The sequence below is a fragment of the Carcharodon carcharias genome, chromosome 3 (genome assembly GCF_017639515.1).
Source record: "Carcharodon carcharias isolate sCarCar2 chromosome 3, sCarCar2.pri, whole genome shotgun sequence".
Taxonomy (NCBI): domain Eukaryota; kingdom Metazoa; phylum Chordata; class Chondrichthyes; order Lamniformes; family Lamnidae; genus Carcharodon; species Carcharodon carcharias.
The window spans coordinates 125,884,078-125,909,789 of record NC_054469.1 but is presented as its reverse complement, the minus strand read 5'-3'; the positions used below and the strand labels follow the sequence as shown (position 1 = coordinate 125,909,789).

The 25,712-nt window shown below is 43.6% G+C and overlaps 1 protein-coding gene across 3 annotated transcripts in view; it reads left to right on the top strand.

Annotated features, from left to right (window-relative positions):
• Window positions 1-25,712, top strand: part of dgkb (diacylglycerol kinase, beta) — a 975,484-nt gene that overhangs the window by 136,579 nt on the left and 813,193 nt on the right. For 2 of the 3 annotated variants that reach the window (XM_041184469.1, XM_041184470.1), the window contains exon 3: window positions 4,786-4,806. The exons of the other annotated variant lie outside the window; for it this stretch is intronic. In XM_041184469.1, coding sequence (XP_041040403.1) covers window positions 4,786-4,806 — 21 coding nt within the window. The remainder of the gene's footprint in view (window positions 1-4,785; window positions 4,807-25,712) is intronic. 3 annotated transcript variants of the gene reach the window in all.

Sequence of the window (25,712 nt, the reverse complement as noted above, 5' to 3'; positions counted from 1 at the left end):
AAAGGGGCAGCAAAATTCAGTGGAAAGTATGAATATAATAATACTATAGAAAGGAATATTGAGTGTGCTTGGTGTGAAAGAATTTATATGACTGATAGCTTTGTTCTCATAGTATGTAGAAGTTCTTTATTAGCTTGCATGCTGGGCAACTTATACATTTCTAATTTAACTGGCAATGCAAATTGATAAACTTGGAATAAAGTTGTTTTTTTATTACAGGTGAAACTTAGAACAAGAATCCAGAATTTTTAGAGCACGTATTTCAGTGTAGATCTGAGACAATGGGCAGGATTGTCTGGCCCTGCCCGCCACCAGGATCATTTGGTCGCACCAAAAGTCAATGGACTTTTGGCTGAGCAGTCAAATCTCCTGCAGTGGGTCCCGCCATGACAGGGCTGGAAAATCCTGGCCAATATCTTGGCAACAGGGTCATCCATATATTGTGGATGTATGTCAGTGCATGGAGTGCCTACACTTCGAGTGCAGCTGAGCTGTGGCTCAGTGATAGCAAACTTGCCTTTGAGTCGCACGGCTGTATTTTAAGCTGGGGGCAGGTTCACAGTTCCTCCCACCTGGCTCGCTTGAAGTTGGGAGCAAGCCTGCCTCCGATTGGCTGGCTTCCCCTGCAGCCATTTAATAGACATTGGCCTTTAATTGGCTTGAGGCGGGCACCAGAGAGCTGCTGACTAATTGGATGGCTAGCAGCATTCTCATCCCAGCAGTGGCACTGGGCAGGTGGCCACTGCAGGGACTGCAACAGTCCCCGAGGAAGGCAATAGAGCCTGGAATTTGGCAGGTCCCAGCAAGGGAGGGGGGAAAGGGGGTGACAAATCAAAGGAAGAAAACATTGGAGTGGGGAAGTTCACACGTGAGGGAGGTATTTGCACAGGAGGCTTGTTACAGAGGCACCCGCCACACACCTACCCCCTTCCCTGCTGCTGCCAGGACACCTGTCCACCAGATTTCAGCTGGTGGGCTATACACTGGGTGCAGTCCCCCCCGCCACAGATAAAATCCTATTGATTGACAATTTAAGGGCCTCTGTTGGCCCATGGGCAAGCAGGCTGCCCAACACCTCCCCTGCCATGGGTAAAATCACAGTGGGGTTGGGTAGGTGGAGGGCACATGGTGCTGCTGCCATGGCGCCAAATTTTATGACCCCTATTATGGCACGGCAGATGGTAAATGCCGAGCTGTTCAAATCCCAGAGGGAAACTTGAAATAGCTGCCAAAATGGTTTTTGTGATTTGTATAGTATGAGGAGCGGTTCTAAAATCAGGAAATGATGTCCCTGACTACCTCTTATGATTTTATTGTAAAGTAAACATTTATTAAATGAATGAGGAACAAAACAAATAAAACACAATTATACTTAAACACACAAATGGCTTCACAGAGTAAACGGTACACTAAAACAGTTCCACAAATCTTAATTTAACTATCCTCAGAGCTCACCTTCCCCTTTTCTCTTCAGCAACTATCCGTATAGATTTTAGAATCTAAAGAAGTCCAGTAGTTTTTAACCACACAGTGCTTTTTCCTTGTGGTGTCCTCTGAGGCTGGCAGCAACTGTTTATTTCAGTCTGGCCTTGTTCCCACTGTCTTCTGGGAGTTCTGACCAGCTACCCTTCTGTCATTTGGAAAATATAAGCAAATACCCCCTCACATAGTCTTTAGTATTTTCTTAAATACATTCCTTTTTTGATCTCTCTATTATCTGACCAGTTTCTTCAGAAATGCTTTCTTCCCAGAACTGATTAGACCATTCTTTACTTTAACTCTTAGACTTGTAATAACAAACTTACTCTATCTTTACCTCATTTCCTTACACCTTTTTACATCCTGTATATATCTCCGTTTGAACTAAAACAACTCAATTCAAACTATTCCTGTTATTGCTTTATGTAAAAACACAGATTGAAGATCCTCTTGGTTCATGAACATATCAAAACCACTTCATACAGTTGACTTCAGTCCCTTGCTGTCACTCTAGCTCTTAATCCAATTACAGCCTTATTTCTAGCAGATAAGAAAATATGCCAAATCCAGGCTTACAGTGCAGCGGGAGTGCTGCACTGTTGGAGGTGATATATTTAGAATGAGTTATAAAATGGAGACCTCCATCTGCCCACGTTGGGGACATTAAAGGTCCCACAGTATGACTTCAGAGAAGACTAGAGGAGTTCTCCCCTCTGCACTGGCCAATATTTAGACCTTAACCGACCACCGTAAAATAAAATGCCTGGATCTTCGGAGAAGGGGCAATCATTGTCAGATTACCGCTCTCCTCTTTTCCTCGATGCTGCTCTGCATTTCTTCTTGGGTCTTTCAAGCCCAGATTTGCTGGAAATGCAGAGCACAGTGTCCCTCCAGGATCCCTGCTGCAATGCTGTGGAGTCAGGGGCACTCCCTTTTTATGGTACTAGCTGTGATTTGGTAAGTTTAAAGGTCCAGGGTAATGTTAATGCATGGGTGAGTAGATGAATAAGTGAATGAGTAGGGTGGCAGGGTGAGTAGGTGGGTGAGATAAGTAATTAGGGTGGCTGAGTTAGCAAGTGGGTTGGGTGGTAGTCGGGTTGGGTTGGGAGGGGTAATGGGGATAAATAAGGGACAAGGGGGTAGTCGGGAGGTCAGGGGGTTAGTCCAGGTGATGGGGTCAGTGTGAATGATTTTCGGGGGGTGGGGGTGTCAGTTGTGGAGTTAACCAGTGTGTTAGACCAGGTTTTAATCTAACCTTTCCTGGGTAACTATTTAGGTAGATACTGCAGAACTGTCCAAAGTCTCTAACTCAGTCAGAGACATTCATGAATAGTCCCAGGGAGCAGGGGAATTGCTTGTGAAGTTCAGACTTCCCAGTCAATGCCCATGGAAGTCAGTGTGTTGTAAGATTTTTGGATTCAGGCCCACAGATACCTAAAATAGGCAGTTGCCTATTCATTTGTAATTTTTAGTTTATTAAGAAATAACAGTTTAGATATGATACATTAACTAATTAGGCAGAATAAAAGTATACAACCCATAATATTTGAGAGCAGTTTACTGATCGCAGAGGACAAATGGATAGTTGGCACAGAATGTGTGGATCTCAGTAGTTTGTGATAAGAGCGCTCTAGACGAAGTGGTAGGAGACTTTTCCCTCAATCTTCCTCCCCATCCACTGGTCCATCTTCCATCTGAAGAAGGCAGCTGCCCAATGAGCACTGCCACCTCATCAGCACCTCAGCTTTCCAGCGTCAGTACAACACCAATGTATATACCCTTTTTGGGGGGACTGGTAGCTTACCCAATGTCAATCATCTATCTAACTATTCTGACCATTGGATACAGGACAGGCACTCCAAACATCACGGTGGTTACCACCTCCCCTGTTCATCATCCTGCTCGAGGTCAGCTTTTTAGTTTGCATCATGTTGCGGGTCATATCCTGGTCCTTTCTCAACACTTGCATAGATAAGGGGGCACAGAAGATGCATCCTACCAAGGCAGGAATGTCAACATGGCAGCCTGAACCAAGTGACCTTGCTTTTTCCAGAGACTGTTTAGAAGTCAAATTGTTTAGAAATTCTCTTTCCAGAGAGAGAATCGATGCTGCTTAGCTAACCCCATAAAATGCAGAAAATACCCACTTATTAAAGACCCCAATTTCTTACAGCATCAGCATTTATGCGGAGTCCCGACATGGATCTTGGGTCATACATCTGGTCTCTAATAATCCGGAGACAGGAAGATTTTGGGCCAATACCCGATCGTTATCAAATTGTGTTTGTGGGACCTTACTATGCACGAATTTGGCTGCTATGTTTTCTACATTACAATAAAAAGTGTGGTCACTTTTGTAAAGTACTTTGAGATGTCATGAGGGCATGAATAGTGCTATATAAATACAAAACTTTCTTTTTTCTACCTCAAATGGAAGTGCCAGAAGTGGATTTGTGGAAACTTAGGAATGCCAGTCAAAATGAAATTAAATTGTACATTTCCTGGCTATTCTGATTTTGGTAAATCAGTGTTCTACAAGAATGCTTTGAAATGGTTAAATCCCTCCCCTTTTGCGACTCTGGACTCTTATTAACAAATTTTTGAAGACTGGAGTTTGGGTGCAACTAGCCCTGTGTCAAATTCCACTCCACATGCCCAGAGCCCTCAGAATTTCAGATCACAAGAGTTTTTACAAACATTAAAGGGAGTTTGTGGATTAACACCATCTATTTTTCATAGCTTGATTTCTATAGACTAAGTCATAGTTGTTCTTTACATCTGTATATCTTAATACTTTGAGAGGAATTAGAATGAGGTCTAAGAGAAAAAATATTTAAAGTACCAATTTCTCTACATCTACATATCTTAATAACTGCAGACAAAATGTATGCCAGTTAAAGAAAATATCTTAGATATTCAGTAGTAATAAATCAGGTTCGGTTCCTGATATTTGCCCCAGATCAACCACAGTGAACGCCAACCCAGACCTGTGTATCTCAAGTTGCAAGACAATTCTATTTACTGCCTCTGACCAGAACTGTCAGATACACTCATTAAGACTGATACTCATTTGAATCATTCATGTTAATGCAGAAAAATGTATCCATTTGTTTAAGAGGCACTTGCAACATTTGTATCACATTTCTGCTTATAAATCTCTTTTAACAATTCTTCACACTATTGAAAATGGATAAATAACTTCTTGTCATTATGTGTCATACTCTGCTTTCCATCTTAACTACTTTAAATGCCATCATTTGTACTAACCTATTAATTCCTCTTTCTTTTTTGGTTTGGACTTCTCAGAAGCAGGATGTCCTCAGTCAAGTAAGTATTATTTATTTGAAAATGTTCTCTATACAGGGTTTTGTGATAAGACAATAGTGGAGAAGTGGCTATTTGTTGGGTTTGAAGATCTTTGGATCTATTTTGGTACAGAATGAAGCAGAGAAATAAAACTGATTAGTTTGCTGATAGCTTATTGAGTCTACTAGTGAGTTCGTGAATCACACTCACCAGGTACAATCCCTAGCTTGTGTTGTGTTAATTGATTTCAAAAGTGACAGTGCTAAGAGTATTATAGTTGGTTTCAGTGCACTTAGATTAGTGGGGGGAGATTTGGCCAGGGTTTTCTGTCCTGATAGTTATCCAGTGAATCTCTGTGAATAACAGGATTAAGCTCGGCTGTAAAGCCACTTCTGGTTGAGTTGGCCTGCTGTCAAGACTCGTACGTGAATAAGACCCTGGCCGAGTTAACATCCAAAGGTGCTGATTGTCTTCTCGTAAACACAACAAAGTGTCAGTGTCTACTGGAGAGAAGAGAAGAACATTTTGTTAGAGAGGAAAAAAAAATTCTTGCTTATTGCTTTGGTTCACTTGTTCGTTCTGTCTTCAGGTCACCAGAGTTCTGTATTTTACCATAATAAAAACAAAATGCTGGAAAAACTCAGCAGGTCTGACCGTATCTGTGGAGAGAGAAAAACTGTTAATGTTTTGAGTCCATATGACTCTAAGTCATTTGGACTTGAAATGTTAACTCTGTTTCTCTCTCCACAAATGTGGCCAGACCTGCTGAGTTTTTCCAGCATTTTGTTGTTTCAGATTTCCAGCATCTGCAATATTTTGCTTTTATTCTGTATTTTACTTATAGATTTGTATGTTACTGACATTGATAATTGGACTACATAATTCCCTCAATTAGTGCTTTCCAGAGGCATTCTTTGATAATGTTTGACTAGGTTGCTCCCAACATGCCTAGGAGTTAATATTAAGCTGGAATATCCAAATGTCCCTGCTATTGTTCACAAAGGCACTCTTGTCCTCCCCAGATCCAGCTCACAGTTGCACAACTAACTCCCCATCTTTTTACAGAAGTATTGGGCTGTATTTTGCCATGGTCTTTGGGACCCTGACATTGAGATCGAATGGGGTTTGGAACCTACACTTGCCACCAGCAATCTCCCAAGAGGTGGCCTCCTCATTGGTTGCCTCCAAGCTCGGCATTGTATTAAGGACAGTGGTGAGCTCTCGATACTGCTGGCCCAAACAGAGGGCTGACTGCTCTGGAGCCCTGGCAGCCTGTACATGGAGGTGCCTTGCTGGCCTGCACAGTAGTGCAGAATTAAACAGAATTTAGGCCAGCAGTTCCAAAGCAATGGAGGGAAGCAGTGTGCTAGATCAGGATTTGCCATGAATGCAGCCTCCATCCTCACGGCCTCATCAATTCAGCAAGGCCCCAAAATCACCCCTAATTGGAGCATAAGCCAACGTAATTGCGAATGGGTAGCTAATCCAATTCCCAGCCTGCTCTGGGAGGATTCCCTGCTGGTGGGAATGTATGGGGAGCCATCCCTACATGGCTATCCCTATTTTTCCAGCTCTCCTGTCTCCAAGCCTACCACTACAGGGCCAGGAAAAATCAGCAGATTCTTTTCTTTAACTGTCCCATCACATTTGATCTGGTTTTGCTCTCCTTCCTTAATTCACCGTATAGCACTTCTCTCTAGCCCAGTCCTGTCCTCCTCAAGCTGTATTGTTTTTGCTTCTCTCACCCCCCTCTTCAAACTGGTACTCTTTCTCCCCACCCTCACCAATGCTCTGCCATTCAGTATGGGCCTCATCACCTTTTCAAGCTGGCAGTCTTTTCCCATTGATGTTGGCATTCTTTCTGCCCTCAGTTCATGCTGACTTTTTCTTCCATCTGCACCCCAAAGGGCTATTTCCAGATTCAACCTGTTCCCTCTCTACTTCTTTGGCAATTGAAGGGAAAGAAAAGAGACATTCACTTCCCACTTATTACCATTGCCCCCTTCGCTGCCATCCACTGCTACCCCATTTTACTATTCATTTTCTCCACCCGCTTAGACTTGAGTCGGGTTACTAATGGATTTGAACTAGATTCTTCTCTCCCTGGTGCTGCTTCTGCCAATAATAACAGATATCATATGCTCTGGGTGAGATCTCCTATTCTTGCAATAATTCCTACCAATAGTTTAGTGTTGCTGGGATCATTGCACTTAGTGATATTGAGAGCAGAGCTCTGGTCTAGTCCATTTGCAACTGAACTTAGGTAGAGGCTGAGGAATCAGTGGAGGGGTTGGATACTTGGGTAGGGGTTGGGAGAGTGGGAATGAGAGGAAAAGACCCAGTTCATGCTGATTTGTTTTTCCCAACAAATGCAATGCCTGACCAGGTCCCCAAAATGGAATGGAGTGAAGCAGCAATGATCATTGTGTATGCATTTTCATTTCTGGTACTTGTTGATTCTTCCTATATGAAGAAGGAGTACCAACACAAGGAAAATGCAATAAAACTATTTCTACTTTTTCTTACCGTGTTCTAACTTTAACAGATTTTTTTAATCCTTTGTTTCATGTATTTCTTCCTTAACCTACCTCCTCTTTTGAAGACATGATTCCAGGCTAGGGCATTGCTCTCCTATCTTGCTCAAGTTGCTATTTTTTTAATGAGCGTTCAGATGGAGAGTGTACTACCACAGGGAGCATTGTGATTGGATCACATGTCATTCTCATCTAAAGTACACACATGACTTCCAACAGAATATAATGAATAATCCTCAACAGCAACCCTGGTTACTAAGGCAAATTGTGATGTCCCTCCCATTGATCCAGCCAAGAGCAATAAACTTGAGACAAGCCATTAACTTTAATGGCTCATTGATTCATTTCCTGACCTATTTTGTTTCGTTGTATTCTCGCATTATTTTTCTTTCACTCATTCTCTCACTTGATAGAGGGCTCGCTAACCTGCACGTGCTTCTGGCTGTAAGTAAATGGGCACTTGTAGTATCAGAGAAAATCTTGGGTATTTGAGAAAGCCATAGCTATTTTGAATATCGTCTGGTGCTACAAAAGTGGTAAACTCTATAAACCATCCACATTCAGTTTTGAAATGAGAATCCTTGAAAAGCTATAAGCAGTATTAAATACCATCAATATCATATTTTTATTCATTAAATCCCAACTGTTCCCTTTCCTCCCTCCTCCAATATTCTCCCTTTACGTGAAATAGTAAACCCATGCTGAGTTCTACTTCCATAGTTACGACTTTTCCTCCTTCAATTCTCAGAGCATATTTTCACCTTCCAAAACAGTTCCCATTTTTCCCGCAACTCCATGTCCATAACATTGCCCATCTCACCCCATTCCTCAGCTGATCTGTTGCTGAATCTCTCATCCATGTTTTAGTCACTTGTATCCTCAACTATTCCAATGCTCTAGTCGCTGGCCTCCCATCCTCCAGCTTCGATAAACATCAGCCTGTCCAAAACTCTGCTGCCTGTACCCTAACTTGGAAGTCCCATTTGCTCATCACCCATGTGATTGCTGACCTACATTGGCTCCTGGTCCAGCAACCCCTTGTTTTTAAAGTTCTCATTCTTATTTTCAAATCTATTCATGGCCTCACCCCTCCCTAGCTCTATTCTCCTTAAATCCCACCATCCTCTGAGCTAAATTCTGGCTTCTTGCTCATCCCCAATTTTAATCACTCCACCATTGGCTGTACTGTCAGATGCCTTGGCTCTAAGCTCTGAAATTAGGTGAAAGTAGCTGATGGAGTGGATATGTGATTAGAAGTTCAACTTGAGGTCAAGCATGGCACCAAGATGAGAAACAGTCAGTTTAAACTTCAAACAGTTACCAGGGAGAGTGGTGGATAGAGAATGGAGCTTGTGATGGGGACCAAAGACTATGGGCCAGAATTTCACTCTTGAGGTGAATATCTTGAGTTGGGAAATTTCTCAGTGCTACACACCTGCATCAGGAAGAAGTGCCTGGTGTGGCATATGGGCTGGGGGCTGGGTGGTGTTGGGTGTGAAATGGAGTTGGACCTGCCACCCCCAGATACAGATTGGACATGGCCACAGGGGTTGCTGAATGCCTAGGCAGGCTGTTTAAAAGGTCAGCCTTGGTGCTCTGCAACTCCTTCCCAGTTATTTTGTTAAACATTAGACCCTCTAACCCTCACCCTCGACCCCTCCCCCCCCCCCCCCCCCATCCACTCCCCATGTTTGTACATGCCAATCCACAGCCCCCATCCACCTCCCCATGCCCTAATACCCTCTAGGTCGACCCATGCCCCCACCCATCCCCATGGCCACTTTTAGCCCTTTAACCAACTCCTGCCAACCCATGTAGCCCCACCCACCAGCCTGTGCCTATACATGCTCCATGCCAACTCACACAGAATCTACCATGGATAGACCTTAGGAGCCATGTTGAAATAAAATGAAATAAAGTTCTAAATATCTACTACAGAATTCACTGAAAAAAACCACTCCTATTCATGAAAGCCTATTCAATACATTTAAATCCCCTCAAGTGCTTAATCCCATTTAATAATCTTTCACAGAATCACAGTGCAGAAGAGGCCCTTTAGCCCATTGAGTCTACACCGACACTATATTCTTAACCCCACATCAAAGACTCCTAACCTTTAATAATTTATTTGAGCTGTCAATTAAACTGTGAAATGACAACCCCCACTTTGATAATGTAAGGTTGTGGAAAGAGCCAAGAATTAGTAATGCTATAATGGTAGTCTTTTGGGTTATGTCAATAAGCAGATATTGAAACTGCCAGAACAGATTGTTCTCAACTATCACAGACACACGCAGGCGGTTTTAACTTTTAAAGAAAATTTAAATTACTTGACAGTTCTACAGACCTAATCTGCCTACAACTGCATTTATGAATTCTCTAAAGATTCGTAGCTCCCACACTGCCATTTAAGGCCTGTGCTTCAGTGAAAATGGATTCTGTTTGAACTCAACACGGAGTTTAAGTGTCCCTGCTGAATTCAGGTTTCACAGATTTGTGAGTCAGATCCTGCCTCTGTTTCAGCACCGCAGCAGCCATCGGAAATGGGAATGGGCCTTGCAGATCTGAGTCCTGTCTGCCATTTTTAAAGGTTCCGGGAGTCTCCATGACTCCATGAAAATTGGCCCAATGGATTTGGTCTTCCGAATATTTGGTGGTTCTTACCCATTACTAGATGTCAGACAAGCAATGTGAAAAAATTAGAGGCAGTGAAGGGTTTAAGATGTTAAGTCCTAATGGCTGCTTGACCGTAAAGACAAAGAGCAAGACTGAATCCTTCAAACAGAAGTTTATTCTGATGTATAAAACTCTACTCAGAACTGGTCTCATCAGTTTTCCTTTTTATACATACCAAATAGGTACTTAGCTTGTTAACTAATAGTTACCATTTAAACTCCTTGAGAGTTAACAGTTTCCTTCCCCAGATTGTCCTCTTCTTAAGATGAAAGCAACTCTTAAGTATATATTAAAAAAATGGACCTTCCTTTCCATAACACAAATATCAATATATATTTTCATTCAATAAATTCTCTTTTAAAAAAACATGTACAGGAATGTCCATGCAAAAAAATTCCTTTTCATCTTCTCAAAGGAAAAGATCTCCCTCTTTGGGGATACCTACCAACTTTTGAGCTCGATCCTCATTTTTTGAAGCAGTTGGACAATTGGTAACTGCTATCAATCCGTTTAACCTTGGCAATCTGTTTTAAGTTTGCAATGTCAATTCACAATCTCTTTTTGTTAATGCACTTCGTAAAGTGAACATTTTCCCAAAGTGACTTATTGTCCATATGACGTTTGATGGTACTGTTCCTGAATACACTTTTCCATTTAAAAATTATGCCAGCATCTTTGATATGAAGAATACCATAATTACAGCTTCAACAAGGGTGAGAGTCTCTGCTGCCAATGTACTTTTTACAACTCTTGGTATCTTTTTAGCCTCCCATGCCAAAGGCCAACATTTACCTTTTCCCGCCCATGAGAAATATTATAAATCTTCCTGCATGCAAAAACCCATCGCATAGATTTGCAGAAGATGCGTCACTAAACAGGCTCATATTTCTAATATCACCCAAAGATGGGAATTTCATAACAATGCTCCACTTTCAATTTTGTCAGTGTTTTGTTTGCTCGAATAATTTCTTCAACCTTAGGATCGTTTATTTTAGTGCTCAATTCTAAAACATCAAAACTGACGCCTGGCCTCATTTGTTTGCCTAGCCAATCCAGTTGCCCAATTAGGCAGAGTTCCTCTTTTTCCATTTTAAAAGCCATTGTTATGGCACAGCCGATGGTAAATGCTGAGCTGCTCAAATCCCAAAGGGAAACGTGAAACAACCGCCACAACTGTTTTGCAATTTGTATAAATTGAAATGCGTACCTTGAATTCAGTAGTAATAAGACCACTGAGTCTTATAGGTTTCTTAAAACTAAAATAAGCCTTTATTAATAGAAGAAATGATCTTGAGTACACACATAGGTCTGCAAATTACTATTATGATAACTTCTAAATGCCCTGGTTAATCTAACTCCCAGTTATACTTTTGTTAAGGCAACAGTAAGACACATAATTTTAAAAGACCCAGGCAAAGAAATATGAAATCTTGAACAATCCAATTCAAAGTGAGTTTCCTTAACTTCAGTTCTTTGTAGACAGCAGCTTGAGGGTTGGAAGCTAAAGGTGTTTCACAGTTGTTAGATCATAGAATTCCTTCCCTTACACACAGCCTTCACTCCTTTATTCATATTTTCCCCTTTGAATGCAAATTCCCACTGTTTCATTATGGGCAGAATTTTTCCCTTGGTGGGTGGACGGGCCCCACTGGCTTGGCGGCGGGTGAGCAACCAACCCACACCACCGAAACGGGGCCCGCTGCCATTTTAAGTGGGCGGGCCAATTAAGGCCCGCCCAGCGGCCTGCCCGACGGGAAACGTTATGCCCTTCCTGTTCCTGGGGAGGGGGGCAGGAATCTCCAACTTTCAAAGTGCGCTCTTTTGTGCATGCACGCGAAAGTGCTGTCTCAGGGAGATTAGTGACAGGTTAGAAAACTCTAAAAATAGAACAATAAAAATATTACTATCATGTCCCCCTCATGTGACAATGTCACACAAGATGGGACATGTTAATAAGAAGCACTGAAACTTTATTAATCTTTTTAAACTCAAACATGAAACCTCATCCCACCAGTGGATGAGGTTTCATGTTTTATCAGAAGCCCGCTGGGGCTCCTGGCCTGCCCGCCAACCTTAACGTTGGACGGGCAAGGTCTTTAATGATTTTAATTGTCCTGTCAATGGCCTCAATTGGCCATTGAGAGGTCGGCGGGGGAAACAGCTGATTTCGCTGTCTGCCCACCTTCCTAAAAATTTAAATGGGGCGGGATGAAGTCGGGGGTTGCTCCCAACATCATCCCGCATCATTTTCCCGTCGGCGAGCGGGACCCGCCCTCAAATCACCAATGGGAAAATTCTGGCCTATGTTTTTGGACTTCAGGACTGATAGTAAAAAACTCTTGTAGTACCAATTTTACCAGTAATCTTTGGATAAAAATAAGCACACTGTTTCTTATTTCTGGCTAGGTGACACATTTCACCCCTCCTTTGAAATCAATCTAGTCTGGTTTATTTAAAAATGCAAATGTTTCCCCCCCACCCCCATTTACCAACTTAACATTCCAAACCTAGCTTATCTTCTGACAAAGCCCTCAAACCAGCTACCTTTAATTACCTTTAATTCACTTAAAGTCACACGCGCCCAGTGGGGCCTGTGTCTATTACTCTACAATAAATTTCAATAACATTATGAAAATTATTATATCTTCCTGACACTGCTTTGAGTTTTTTGGGAGGCCCTACCATGACCAAGTGCAATGGGCTGCAGTAGGATTGCAGATGTAAAGTGACATGTGATCCGCTCTGCCTGATTTCCAATCCAATGTATTTAAATGCACTGGAAGCCTGACTTCCAACCTTGAACTCTGTTCAGAGCCCATTAATGACAACCAGTTCAAATTTGCTACTACCACCCCACAAAAAATCGTCTACATGCATCGTAAATATACCAACAAGTTACCCTCCATGGTGCCGATAAAACATTGCTGGGTCTTCTTTCAACTGAAGACAGCCCAGCTTTAATAAAACTGACCTTACTGAGAAATACCAAACTCTAGAGGCATCATTTATACCATTTATTTAACTTCTAGTGTATCCCTTTTTTATTTGGTGCCTCTTTTGGTGGATGGAGAAAAACTTCCCTTTGCAGTTGGTGTCCCTGCAAAAAGGCAGCTTTAATATCAATTGACCTGCATTCCCAAACATTTGTAGCTAACAGAGCCAAAAATATCTTCAGAATAACTTTTCCTGCCTTAGGGGAATCTACTCTTATATCCTGGTCACCCAATTTTTCTTCAAACCCTCGTGCCACCAGCCTGGCTTTAGCTTCATAAGTCCCATCGGGAAACATCTTTTCCATGCACGTCCATCTATGAGACAGAGCTGGTTGTCCCCTATCTGGCACCTCTGTGTACCCCAAATTCTCTCCAATGTAGTTCTTGCTGTTTGGCATTCTTTGTTAGTTTATCATCTAATTTGTTTGAAGCTACTAAGACTTCTCGGTCACCTGAGCCTCTGCTCCTTGTAGCATTACCAGTCTGTGCCATATTCTTTGACCTTGTTAAGCTATGTCCTCTATCCTGCCCTCTTTCCTGCTCTAGACTTTTACCATTTTATCTCCCTCTACTATTGATAGATGTTCTTTCAACAGTTCGAAATCTCTTCCTAGAGGCATGTTCTCTCTCAGACCCACTGTCTGAACTGACACTAGATTTTCGTGCCTTCCATTTTTGTACTTCATGTTCCCAATCCATAGGCCTAACCTCTTGTCCTTTATCTCGTACATTTAATCAGTTTTTATATTTTCCAGTGGCCTTCTCTACTGTACCTACAACCGTGGCATCCCTCCATTGACTGACCCCTTCTGGCAAGTATGTAACATTAGTACCAGCTTTGGGCAGTTGTCCTCTTGGACAAATCGCTTTATCTTGTTTATCGGCGTTAGTGTCCATCTCCAGATACTCTGTCAACTTCAGCAAGCTGATCCTGAATCATGCAGCATATGGATATGAGAAGTATATGGTTCCTCATCACTTTGTATAATCTTTTTCGGACCCGCAAATTTGTAATCCATGCCAAATAACCTCAATGAGTGTACCCAAATACTCTGGTTCTCATGACTGTTTCGCCATCTTTACCTATAACCTTTCCCAGGCCTTTCCACTCATTAAATCCTTCTGTTTTATATTATACCATGCCTCCGATTGAAAATCATTTCTGATGCTCATATATTATGTCTTAAAAGCTCACCGAATTCTTTGAAACTTCGGCTTTAAGGAACTCTCTTCTACCCACGTGTAGTGCATTTAAATGCCCAGAAAAGGTAGAGCTAATTGGAGTCCCCTCCCAAGCTTGGGGATAATCTCTCAGGACAGAAGGAATTTTTGGATTTCTACCAAAAGCCAACTGATATGGACTATAACCTCCAACCATCTGCAGTGAATTCTCAGCAAGGACAGCCCATACTAGAGCAGATGTTAATTTACAGCTTGGTTTATCTCCTATCATTAGCAAATTCACCCCCGTTACCTGTGAGGAATTTTGCCAGTGGTCCCAATCCATCCATATGCACTTTTCCATTACCTGTTCCACAAATAATTTATTTTCTTTATGGTGTAAAATTGTCGATGGCTAAACCTAGTTGCCAAATCTATGAAATGTAAACTAAAAATGTTCTTACTTCATCCCACACCTTTAAATCCATCGCCACAACTTCATTGAAATCCCTTGCTAAGGGTAGACTTGCTTTCAGCTGTGATGGTGTCCTTCCGTGTTCCTTACATGTATCGCATCTATTGCTTATCTTCTCTAAATTTAGTGTACTCTCCATCCCTTAGCAAAATGTTTAATCTTTATGAAAGACAGGCATACTGTTGATGCAATTTTAACATAATTAGCTTTTTGTCCTGTAAATTCCTATCCCCTAATGCTAATAGCACTTCTTTAGTTTCCTTAGTAGAAAAGTTAGGTTGCATTAAAGGAATACTAAACTACAATAGTGTCCAAATTGCATAAATTGTAAATCCACAGGTTTTCCAATGTGTTGTTTTCTTCATTTGTGCTTCCTTCATCGATAGCCTGCTCAACAGTAATGGAATTTTGCTGGAAACTACGTCCGTGCTCACGAGATGATTGACTCCAGCTATCTTACAGGGAATCACTACCCTTTTTAAAGATTTTAAGGTATTATCATCTCCAAATCTAAAACTGTTGGAATTCTCAAATTCCTTAACCTTATTCCGGTCCTTGTCATTTAAGGGGTCCAGGTAGCATTTAAACCAGTCTATTCTACAGACTGTAGATGTGCATCCGGTATTTAATGCCGCATAGTTGAAGGATTCTGCAACCAAGACATTCACTACCTGGCTGAAACTTCTTGTAACTAATACAAAGCCCTCTCTTTGGTCAATATGTCCATCTTCTGAGTCTTCTGCCTCATGTTTAATTTCAAACACATTTTATCATTTAGGACAGTTAATTGCATAATAGTATATTGAATTGCACCTAAAACACCAATTAACCACACCTTGTGCATTTCTCAGGTTCATTGTTTTGTTGTAATTCTCCAATTCTTTTCTCCTGCCATAATTTTCACGGTGTGTCTGTCCTCGTCATTTCTAGCTACAAATCTCCTTTAGTACTGACGCCTGTGCCCTGTTTCTAGACGATCTCGCTATTCCATTAACATTGTATCCTCCATTTTCTGTTTCACCACTGAATGACCCATTTGCACCATGAATGCTGCCAGAAATGAGTGTTTTCCGAAGGATGGCCTCTGACATCTGTTCTTGCAGAGTGTGTCTTTCCGCAAATTTAACTCCTGTCAAAACTAGAAGTCTGTCCATATTTGTTACACTGGTGCAGTCTAGTAACTTAAATGCCAGCACTGATTGGGGAATTTCCAGATGGAATTTTTGCAATCTTGCATATAGTCCACTGAATTCCATTGTGTAATCTTCTATGGAACTATTCTCTAACTTTCTAAGTGTGTCAAAATCTGACTATGCTTTGTAAGCACTTAATAAGCCATCTTTCTGGTAGATCTTATCCATAAAATCTAATAATGTTTCCAAACCTTCATCCATGTCCAAATGCTCAGGCTCCATCTCTGAAAATACTTGGCATCTTATTTTGCTTTCACACAGTAGGAAAGGTGCCAAGGCCATTCTCTTTTTTCTTCAGCAAGGAGGTAGCCCATGTCCTCATGGTTACTTCATTCTTCCATTGGTCATTTGATCCACACTCAGAAAACATCAACAGGTAATCATACCCCAACAGTCTACATTTTGATTCAACCATTTTTGAGTGACTCCAAACCACTCTACTCTTAAAGTTAACTCTAAATACACTTTTTTTCTGAAGAAAGCTTAATTTCCATGTTTTTACTTGCAAGTAGCAACCACCCTTTGCTACCATTGTTAAATTCCAGTGGCTGCTTAACAATAAAGACAGAGACAAAGACTGACTCCTTCAAACAGAGTTTTATTCTGGCATATAAAACTTGACCCAGAGCTTGTCTCACCTGCTTTCCCTTTTTATACATATCAAATGGGTACTTAGTTGTTAACTAATAATTACCATTTAAACTAATTGAGAGCTAACTGTTTCCTTCCCCAACAGAAGAAACACGACAGTAAGGTGAAGGGTGTTGTCAGAGTGCATGTGAAACCTGGTTTGGGTTCAGATTATGTCACCAGATAGTTGAATAATAGGAGAGACAAAGGGTAGATCCTTGGCAGGGATCTAGTGGTAAAGGTAAGGGAATGGGCAGAGAAGCTATTTCAGGTGATCATCTGGCTGTCACTAGAGAGATAAGAAGGGGACCCACGTGAGTGAGCTCCACCCAGCTGGACAACAGAGGAGAGATGTTGGAGGAGAATGGCATGTTCAGTCATTTTTGGTGGGAGGTGGAGGAAAAGTTTACCATTGTTACAGTCACATAGAACGTTGTTTGTGACTTTTAAAAGAGCTGCTTCACGTTTTGTGGCAGTGGTGGACATCTGACTGGAGAGATTCAAATATGGGCCCAGATTTTCCTCACCTGGTTGGGTGCACAGAGTCGGGAGATTTCCTGGCTTGGCGAACCCGACCTTTAAAAATTTCCACCCGTGTCTCAAATATTTGGTCCGTAAAAAAAGGAGCCAGGGCAGGAGGCCCTGGAAAGTATATGGAGGCTGCCGAGTGCGCAGGCGGTCTGAGCGAAGGCCTGCCTCTGTGCCCTGGCACTGTGTTTAAATATCAAAAAATGACTGTTTATTGAGTGAGCAGAAGCCACAGAATAAGTTTTAAAAATACTCAAGTGACCTAACCACAGGTCTCAAAATAGCAAATATTTACATAACTTCACCTGGCAATTTACAAAGCTATCAGACTGGAGTCAGGCCATCTGGATGTAGCCGATCAAGGACACTAAGCTTAAATGAGTGTGAATTGCCATCTCCTGAACTACTCAAACACATTCACACATAATCTAATTATTCAGGTGAGTGAGGCCCAAGCCGTTAAACTCAATCACTTTGTATCTTCGACCCCTGCTGAGAAGAGGGACCCACTGACCATTTTACTCTAAACACTTTAAACAATGGAATGCAATGCAACACAATCCCAAAGCAAACAAGAGGAACAGCACCTCATCTTCCAGTTAGGCACTTTACAGCCTTCCGGACTTAACATTGAGTTCAACAACTTCAGACCATAAACTCTCTCCTCCATCCTCACCCCCTTTTTATCCCCTTTTTTCAATATTCATTTTCAATTTTTAATTTTTATTTTTTATCCACTTAATTTTATTTTTTATTTATTTTCAATTTATTCATTGTTTCATCCCTACCTTTTATCCTATTTTTAACCTTTTTTTCTCATCACTGCTCCCTCCCCCCACCCCAACCCCACAAGGGCCATCTGTCACTTGTTCATATTGTTCTTTCCAGAGTGCTTACCCTTGTCCTGCTATTATCACATTCTGCTTTCTGACCTCCATGCCACCATCAGCACCTCCTTTAGCCAGTACAGCTATCATTAAACACCCCTTTGTCCTCTTGTCCATGACATCTCTGGCAATCTCTCTTTTCCTTCCACCTATCACTGGCCTTCTATCCAGCTTCATCTGCTCCCCCCTCCCAAACAGTATAAATTTCATACATTTTTACTTCTCTTTAGCTCTGAAGAAGAATCATTAGGACTTGAAACATTAACTCTGTTGTTTCCTCTCTCCACAGATGCTGTTGGACCTGCTGAGTTTTTCCAGCATTTTCTGTTTTTGTTTAAAATTTCCAGCATTCGCAATATTTTGCTTTTACTTTAAACAATGGACCTGGAATGAGTTTATGACGACTGTGTTTGGTTAGTGGCTTGTTTGTGAAGAAAGGTCATTTGTTAGCAAGTCAGCCCTTTGTGTTATAAGAAACTGCTTTTTCAGGGCCAGAGATAAGAGAGACCTTGAGTGGGTAATAGCAAGAAAGAGGACTTGCAGTCCCTTTCTCGCTCACTCCAGTCATTCTGCAAGCTTGTGCCCTGCCTGCGTCTGACTGGCCATCACCCCTGGCAACATCTTCCAAGTAAACCAAGCAGCTGCTGACTCCAGTAGAAAAGACAGATATCGTTCATTAACATTTTAAATTGTCCTGATCTGGAAAGATCATCAAACCCAGTCTGAAACCATCCAAGTCATCAACCTACAGGATCTGTATATGATTACATTCTTAAAACAATTTAACCTATCTTCCATCTTGGTAACGTGTGTACTCATGCGCGAGAGAGCTCGAACAGCAGTTGGGTGTTAAGGTGTTGGGGGTTTTCTTTTCAAAATTTACATGTGATCCTGTCTGTGTGAGTCTTTTACAGTCACATCACTTAAACAGTTAAAAATTCAGTGAATTGATAAGCAAATTCTTTTTAAAAAACACCTGTTGTGGTCAACCAAGAGGTGGAGAGAGAGGGAAGCCATTCTAACACTTATTACCTAGCTGTAACACTCTTCTGACAATCTTTGATTCGTATTTCCATGCTATTGTTGAACTAATATCAGAGAGGGAGAAAGTAACACAATACAAGGAGATATCAGGAAACTTTCAGGCTGGCAATTAACTAGCAAATTAACTCCGATATAGACAAATGTGAGGTGTTGCAATTTGGAGGAGAAACAGAAGCAACTGATTTGCACTAAGTACGGTAGCAGGCGTGAAAAATGTAATTTTACCCGCCGACAGCAATGCTGGATTTTTGCACTGTATTGCCCCTTTCCCGACGTGTCCCAACTCAGTGATGCTCCTCAGGGCACCATATTTAAAGCACACCAGAGCGCAGCCTACTTCATGTCTACAGGCCAGGGCTGCTCCAGGTAGCCTAGATAGCAAAGAATATGGCAGCTCCCAAATTTAGTGGATGCGATGGAAGGCCACTGTGATGCCCTCTACTCCTGCTCTGGCCACAGGAGGTCCACCAGAGTCACCCATCCAGCCTGGGAGGTGGTGGCAGTGGCGGTCAGCAGCACTGGAGCACAGAGGAAGTCAGCCAAGCCATCCAGTGCAGGAAGAGGCTGAATGATCTCATCCATTCTGCTAAGGTAAGTCAACTACCTCATCACTCTCAACTCACAAACCCATCACACATCTACAGGGATCTCACACCACAAGGGACAATACCACTGGTGCTGAAGTGCTGTAATCTGCAAGGCTACGGACCATGTGCTGGAAAGTGGGATTAAAATGAGTGGCTAATTTTTTTTTCTCTTTTTGGCCAATGCAGACATGATGGGCTGAATGGCTTCTTTCTGCACTATAACATTTCTATGGTTCACTAACTCTCACACACACTCTCACATCTCCATCAGGCCCATATCCTCTGGAACTCGTGTCCTTATCCCATCCATGTCTTTGCTCCCCACACAAACATTCCACTCAGTGCCATGTGTCCTGCTCACACTCTCTCCATCTGTCTTCATGCAGTAGAAGCTGGCTCACAGCAGGAGGTAGAGGTCCCAGACCGGGGGTGGAGTGGCCCACATTACGTCCCTCACTCACTCACTTGGAAGAGCATGCCATCGTGCTGACTGGTGAGGGCATGGACCTTGCCTGTAGAAATGGTGAGCACCCATGTGAGGGTCCTGTACCATATCATGCCTCTCTCAATGTAACTGTGAGTGTTCTCTCTTTTGCTTTTGACTCTGCTGCCTGCACTAATTATCTCTAGTTTGGTTCACAGGGAGCTCTGCCAAGTGACTAATGCCCTCAGCCAGCCTGTTCCTCTGCTCCATGCACATCCTCACCTCCAAATGAGAGGACATCTCTTTCACTGAAGAACTGGAAATAAGCAGCCTGGAAGACCCATCACAGCGCTTACCCACACCCTGCATCAGTGCAGAGACACACAACTCGGTGAGACCTGGATCTAGAGCCGGCTCAGGTTCACAATCTAGCAATCACTGTACGGACACGCGTCTGCAACAGGAGGAGGCAGGTTCAGCACAGTTCCACAGCACTGGGGGGACTGCTGGGGAAGAGGCACCTGTGATGTCCGAGTTGAATGACAAGCCTCTAGATTCAGCCTTCCAACTCATCATGGAGAGTCAGCAGACAGCGGGGAGACATTACGCAAAGCTGTTGGAAGCCCTCAGCAGAGTGGCATGTGAGTCAGAGGAGTGTGTCCGCCTACTCTCTGATGAAGTGGTGCCCACATATGCATGCATGGATGTCTCCATGGGGAGGATGGCAGACCCCATGGAGACCCTGGTCCAGCAGAATACAGAGATGTGCACAGACCTGCACTCTATCGCGGTAAGTTCCTGCCATGGCGACGTGAGAGGGACTCGACATCACTCCAGGTGCTCATTCCCCTCAGGCCGGGGCCCTTGGGTACCGGAAGGGAGGAGGAGTGGCAGCTGGACACTCCTAGATCATCCACGCAGTAATCTCAGAGGCTGTCCGCTCCCTCTGATCCTCTTTGCCTGTGACCTCCTCAACCTTGTCCTCTGCCACTGCAGAGGGAGCAGCTGGCCCACAGGATGAGAGCCAAAGCAAGCTGGTGCTTTCAAGACCTTGGTCTCTAGAGGATACATGCTGAAGTCACCAGAGGCAACAGGGCCAACCATTGCTCAAGCTGTCTCTACCCCTGCTGCGGATGTCAGGGCAGCACCTAGAAAAATTAAGAAGTTCTTATTATAAGTGATTGTCCTGGTGAAGCCATTTTGTCACTTTATAATCTGAAAATATATTCACTTTTACTGAGTAATGTGTTATGGTGTCTTTCAGCTTCATTTAAAGGCTTTGCGAGTCCTCCCACTGCATCCCCCCCAATCCCCCCACGAGCAGTTCAACTACACGCAGGTGGAACATGATTGACTCTGGAGAGAGAAGTGTGTGTGGCAGGGCCTGTCAGGGCCTTGTGTAAGCATTCTCCCATGCGCGCAGAGCCTTCATCCATCACACTCATCTCACTGTCCCAGGCATTTTCAATGCTGCCTGCTGGGGTTCTCTTTCAGTTGTCCATCTGAGCTGAGTTGCATCTCCACCCACCCACTGATCACACTCCCATGCAGCACCTGTGCCCATCCAACACGAGGCTCCACTCACTTGCGATTTTGACAACCATGATCATGGTCAAGTATATCATCAGTTCCCCTGTCCCTACCCCTAGTCACCCCTGTCATTTTCCCCCATCGCTGTTTATCCCCTTGGCATTACCTTCTACCTTTCCACCGTCACCAGCAACCTGAGCTCTTTTCTTTCTGGAATGTCCAGGTGAACGTGCACATCCCCTACCTTCCTGAGAATCCCACCCATCCACATTGACCTGCCTGTACTCCTCCTTTCCACCCCCAGGGCCCCTGTCTGCCTCCAAGTCCCCACTAACTACACTCGCGGTCATTTCTACCGCTACAAATGCACTCTCACCCTACCAGCTCCCTCTGCCTCATCTCACACTTACACTCACCATTTGCTCTTACCACAACCATGCTCAATTTGCACCCCAGGAGGCAGTCATTGACTCCACAGACCCCTCCCTTGCACGTTCACCTAGATAACCCCCATCCCTTACTTTGTCCTCCCTTACTCCCTGCTCCCCTTGGACACCTTCTCTCCTCCAAAATTGCTCCTCCCCTTGGACCTTCTCCCCTCTCTGAACTCCTTCCTGCCCCCTCCCAGCCTCATTCCCCCACCTTCCAACACCTTCGATCCACCCCTACCACCTCACCCCCCCAACCCCCAGTACACCTTCCTCTCCCAATCACAGCTGGACTTTCCTCTCTCAGCACCCCCCTCACCGATCATCAGTAGCAGCCCCATGGCCAAGATGGTGATGTTCCAAAGCAGACCTGAAGCCTGAAAGGAGGCCTCCCACCTTCTGTGTGCTACTTCGCGGCAGGGCCATGTCCATGAAAACCCACCCAGCATGTGATGCACATGTTTCTCCAGGGTCCATTGGCTTTCGGGCTCCAGCATCTTCTGCTTCTCAGATGTCTGCGATCTGAGCAAGGCCGTAACGGTAAGTCCCGACCTCTGCACGTCACACTTGTCCAGACGTGTTCTGGGCCGGTGCATTTTCTGCCGGTCTAACAGTAAATCGAGCAAAGGGGGACGATTCTGGTCGGGCCTTACTTTGCATTCCATTACCGGGACGCAAATCTTGTTCACACCGGCCTTCAGCGGGATTGGCGTTCCGCCATGGCGGACACCATCAGATGATCCCGCTGTGCTTTCCCACCAGTGTGAAACTGGTTTCTGCCTCATGCTGAAATTCCCACCCACCAGCCTGCCAAACCCACATCTACTGTGACACTCACTGCCAATGGGACCAGACAATTCCACCCATCATCAACACTGTAGAAAATAAAATAAAGGCATGTGGAGAGAATGTTTCTACCTGTGGAAGAATTCAAAACTAGCGGCAATACATAGAAAATAGTTACTAATAAATCTAATGGGAAATAAGGAGACATTTCTTTACCAGGGTGGTTGAGACATGGACCCGCTGCCACAAGGAGTGGTTGAAGTAAATAGCTTGGCTGCTTTCAGAAGGCAAATAGATGAGCAGGTGAGAGAAACAGGATTTAGAATGATATGGTAGTTACAATGTCCAGTATAACTACCAGTCTAGACTAGTTGGCCTGAATGGCCTATTTCTGTGCTATGTATCCTATACAGTTCTGTATCAGGTTAAAAAGAATTATGAGTAGAGAATGGTCAAAAGCTATAATTTTCATCTCTCGCCTTAAAGGTAATCCATCAACCACTTGTGTAAAAAACAAAAAAAACTGCGGATGCTGGAAATCCAAAACAAAAACAGAATTACCTGGAAAAACTCAGCAGGTCTGGCAGCATCGGCGGAGAAGAAAAGAGTTGACGTTTCGAGTCCTCATGACCCTTCGACAGAACTTGAGTTCGAGTCCAGGAAAGAGCTGAAATATAAGCTGGTTTAAGGTGTGTGTGTGGGGGGCGGAGAGATAGAGAGACAGAGAGGTGGAGGGGGGGGTGTGGTTGTAGGGACAAGGTTGTCCCTACAACCACAACCCCCCTCCACCTCTCTGTCTCTCTATCTCTCCGCCCCCCACACACACACCTTAAACCAGCTTATATTTCAGCTCTTTCCTGGACTCGAACTCAAGTTCTGTCGAAGGGTCATGAGGACTCGAAACGTCAACTCTTTTCTTCTCCGCCGATGCTGCCAGACCTGCTGAGTTTTTCCAGGTAATTCTGTTTTTGTTTAACCACTTGTGTATCTCTGCCAAAGTTCATGATACCATTCAAACTCAACTGAATGAAAGCATTTTACTTCTAAGTCGATGACCTGCAGCTCTGTACATTGAAGAGATTCCTTTGCTTTATTTTCTATTGTGATGTTGCGATTGTAACTCAGCCAAGGATCTATAAAGGTTCAAAATGAGGCCAAAAACCTTCCAGAAATAGTCAATTGCAGCACATGGTTATACTTTTTTAGAATTGTTATTGGCCTCCCATACATAAATACGCAGTTGAATTATTTTTATTAGTGTTTCTAAAAAAAATCTCCCTGATTATCTTTGAAGTGACGCACTGGAATTTAAAGTCTGCTGTTTCATCATTTGATGGGATACAGAAGTGATTTTCACAAATAATACTGCAGGGGCAGAATTTTAAAGGTCCCCCGCCTGCCGGTTTATGGGCAGAGTTGGCGGGGGTGGGGAGAGGGGTGTGGTGGTACATAAAATTCCCCAGATGGCTTTCCCGCCCCGACCTGTCTGCAATTTCCACCCAGCCTCAATTTTGACCCAGCAGGTCTTCCTATTCAGGCCTTAGGTAGGAAGGTGTTGAGTGTTGGGGGGGGCTTCCTCCTTTAAGGGCCCCCTTTCTACATTGTGCAACCTTCTCCCCACCACCACCACCCCCCACCCCCGCAATTTCTGACACCATGGTTGCTCCCTCAATCCCTGGCCATCCTGTCAAGACCTCCCTGCACCCCTCCCTGCTTCAGGATTCACCTCCCCTCCCCACTGTGAGATCCCCCCCCCCCCCACCATTTACCTGGTCTTGGACCCTGGGATTTAGAACCGGGAGACTGCTTGTAGTTAGAGTCCTATAACCGCTGGAGCTGCTGTTACAATAGAGTTGCTGGCCAATCAGTGAATTCCGTCTGGGCTAGGGGCAGAGACCCGTCTCCAGTCAATTAAAGCTCCTCGGAGCACTAAATGACAGTCGAGCTGCTTTGGTTGGTGGGAACGTGTGGGTGGGGTGGGAAACCCTGCTGTCTGAAAAACCCTTCCCCAGGTCTCAGGAAACCCTCCAGACAATGTACTCTTCAATTAATCTGTGCATATTTTCTATGTAATTACTATTGAACTCTCACTTTCTACTTAATATTCTATCAATGAAAATTAAGGAGCGGCAGACTTGTTGAATACGGTAAATTTGATGGGGCCGGGGTTTCACTAAAATTATCATAAGCAAAATGACAGCAAAGAAGAAAATAATGGCACTAAAGAATGATAAAGCCCCAGGACAGATGTTTTCCATCCCAAGGGGTAGAATATTCTGCCAGTCGGGCAGGTGGGCCCGACCCAATTTTTGGCGGGTGGGGGGGGCTGATCCCCGCCAGAGAAGTGGGCCCCACCGCCATTTTATGTGGGCGGGCCAATTAAGGCCCGCCCAATGTGACGCCCAGTGAGAAGCGCTATGCACTCCCTGTGTGGGTGGGGGGAGGGGGGATTCCCCAAAAGTGAGAGTGAGCTCTTTCGCGCATGCACATGAAAGAGTGCACATCTCCTTGAGGCTAGTTGCTGCCTCAGGGAGATCGCTGACACTTTAAAAATATTAGAAATAGAAAAAAATATCCTTAACATGTCCCCCTCATGTGACAATGTCAGATGAGATGGGACATGTTCATAATTTACATAAGAATTTATTAAACTTTTTTAAACCCTACCTGAAACCTCATCCCGTCAGTGGATGAGGTTTCACGTTTTTTCTAATGCCCACCAGGACGCCTGGCCTGCCCGCCAACCTTAATCTTGGACGGGCAGGTCATTTAATTGTATAATTGATCCTGTCAATGGCCTAACATCTGTTGTGAAAGAATTGCTGGAATGGATAATTAAGGATAGGGTTAATGGACACCTTGAAAATTTTGAATTGATCAGAGGGACACCAAATGGATTTGTAAAGGGTAGATCATGCCTGATGAATCTGATTGAATTCCTGGAACAAGTGGCTAAATTATTACAGGAGAATGTCAATGGATGTTATTTTTATGGACTTCTAAAGGCACTTGATTAAAGTCCGTCATAAGAGATTGTGAGCTAAAGTTGAA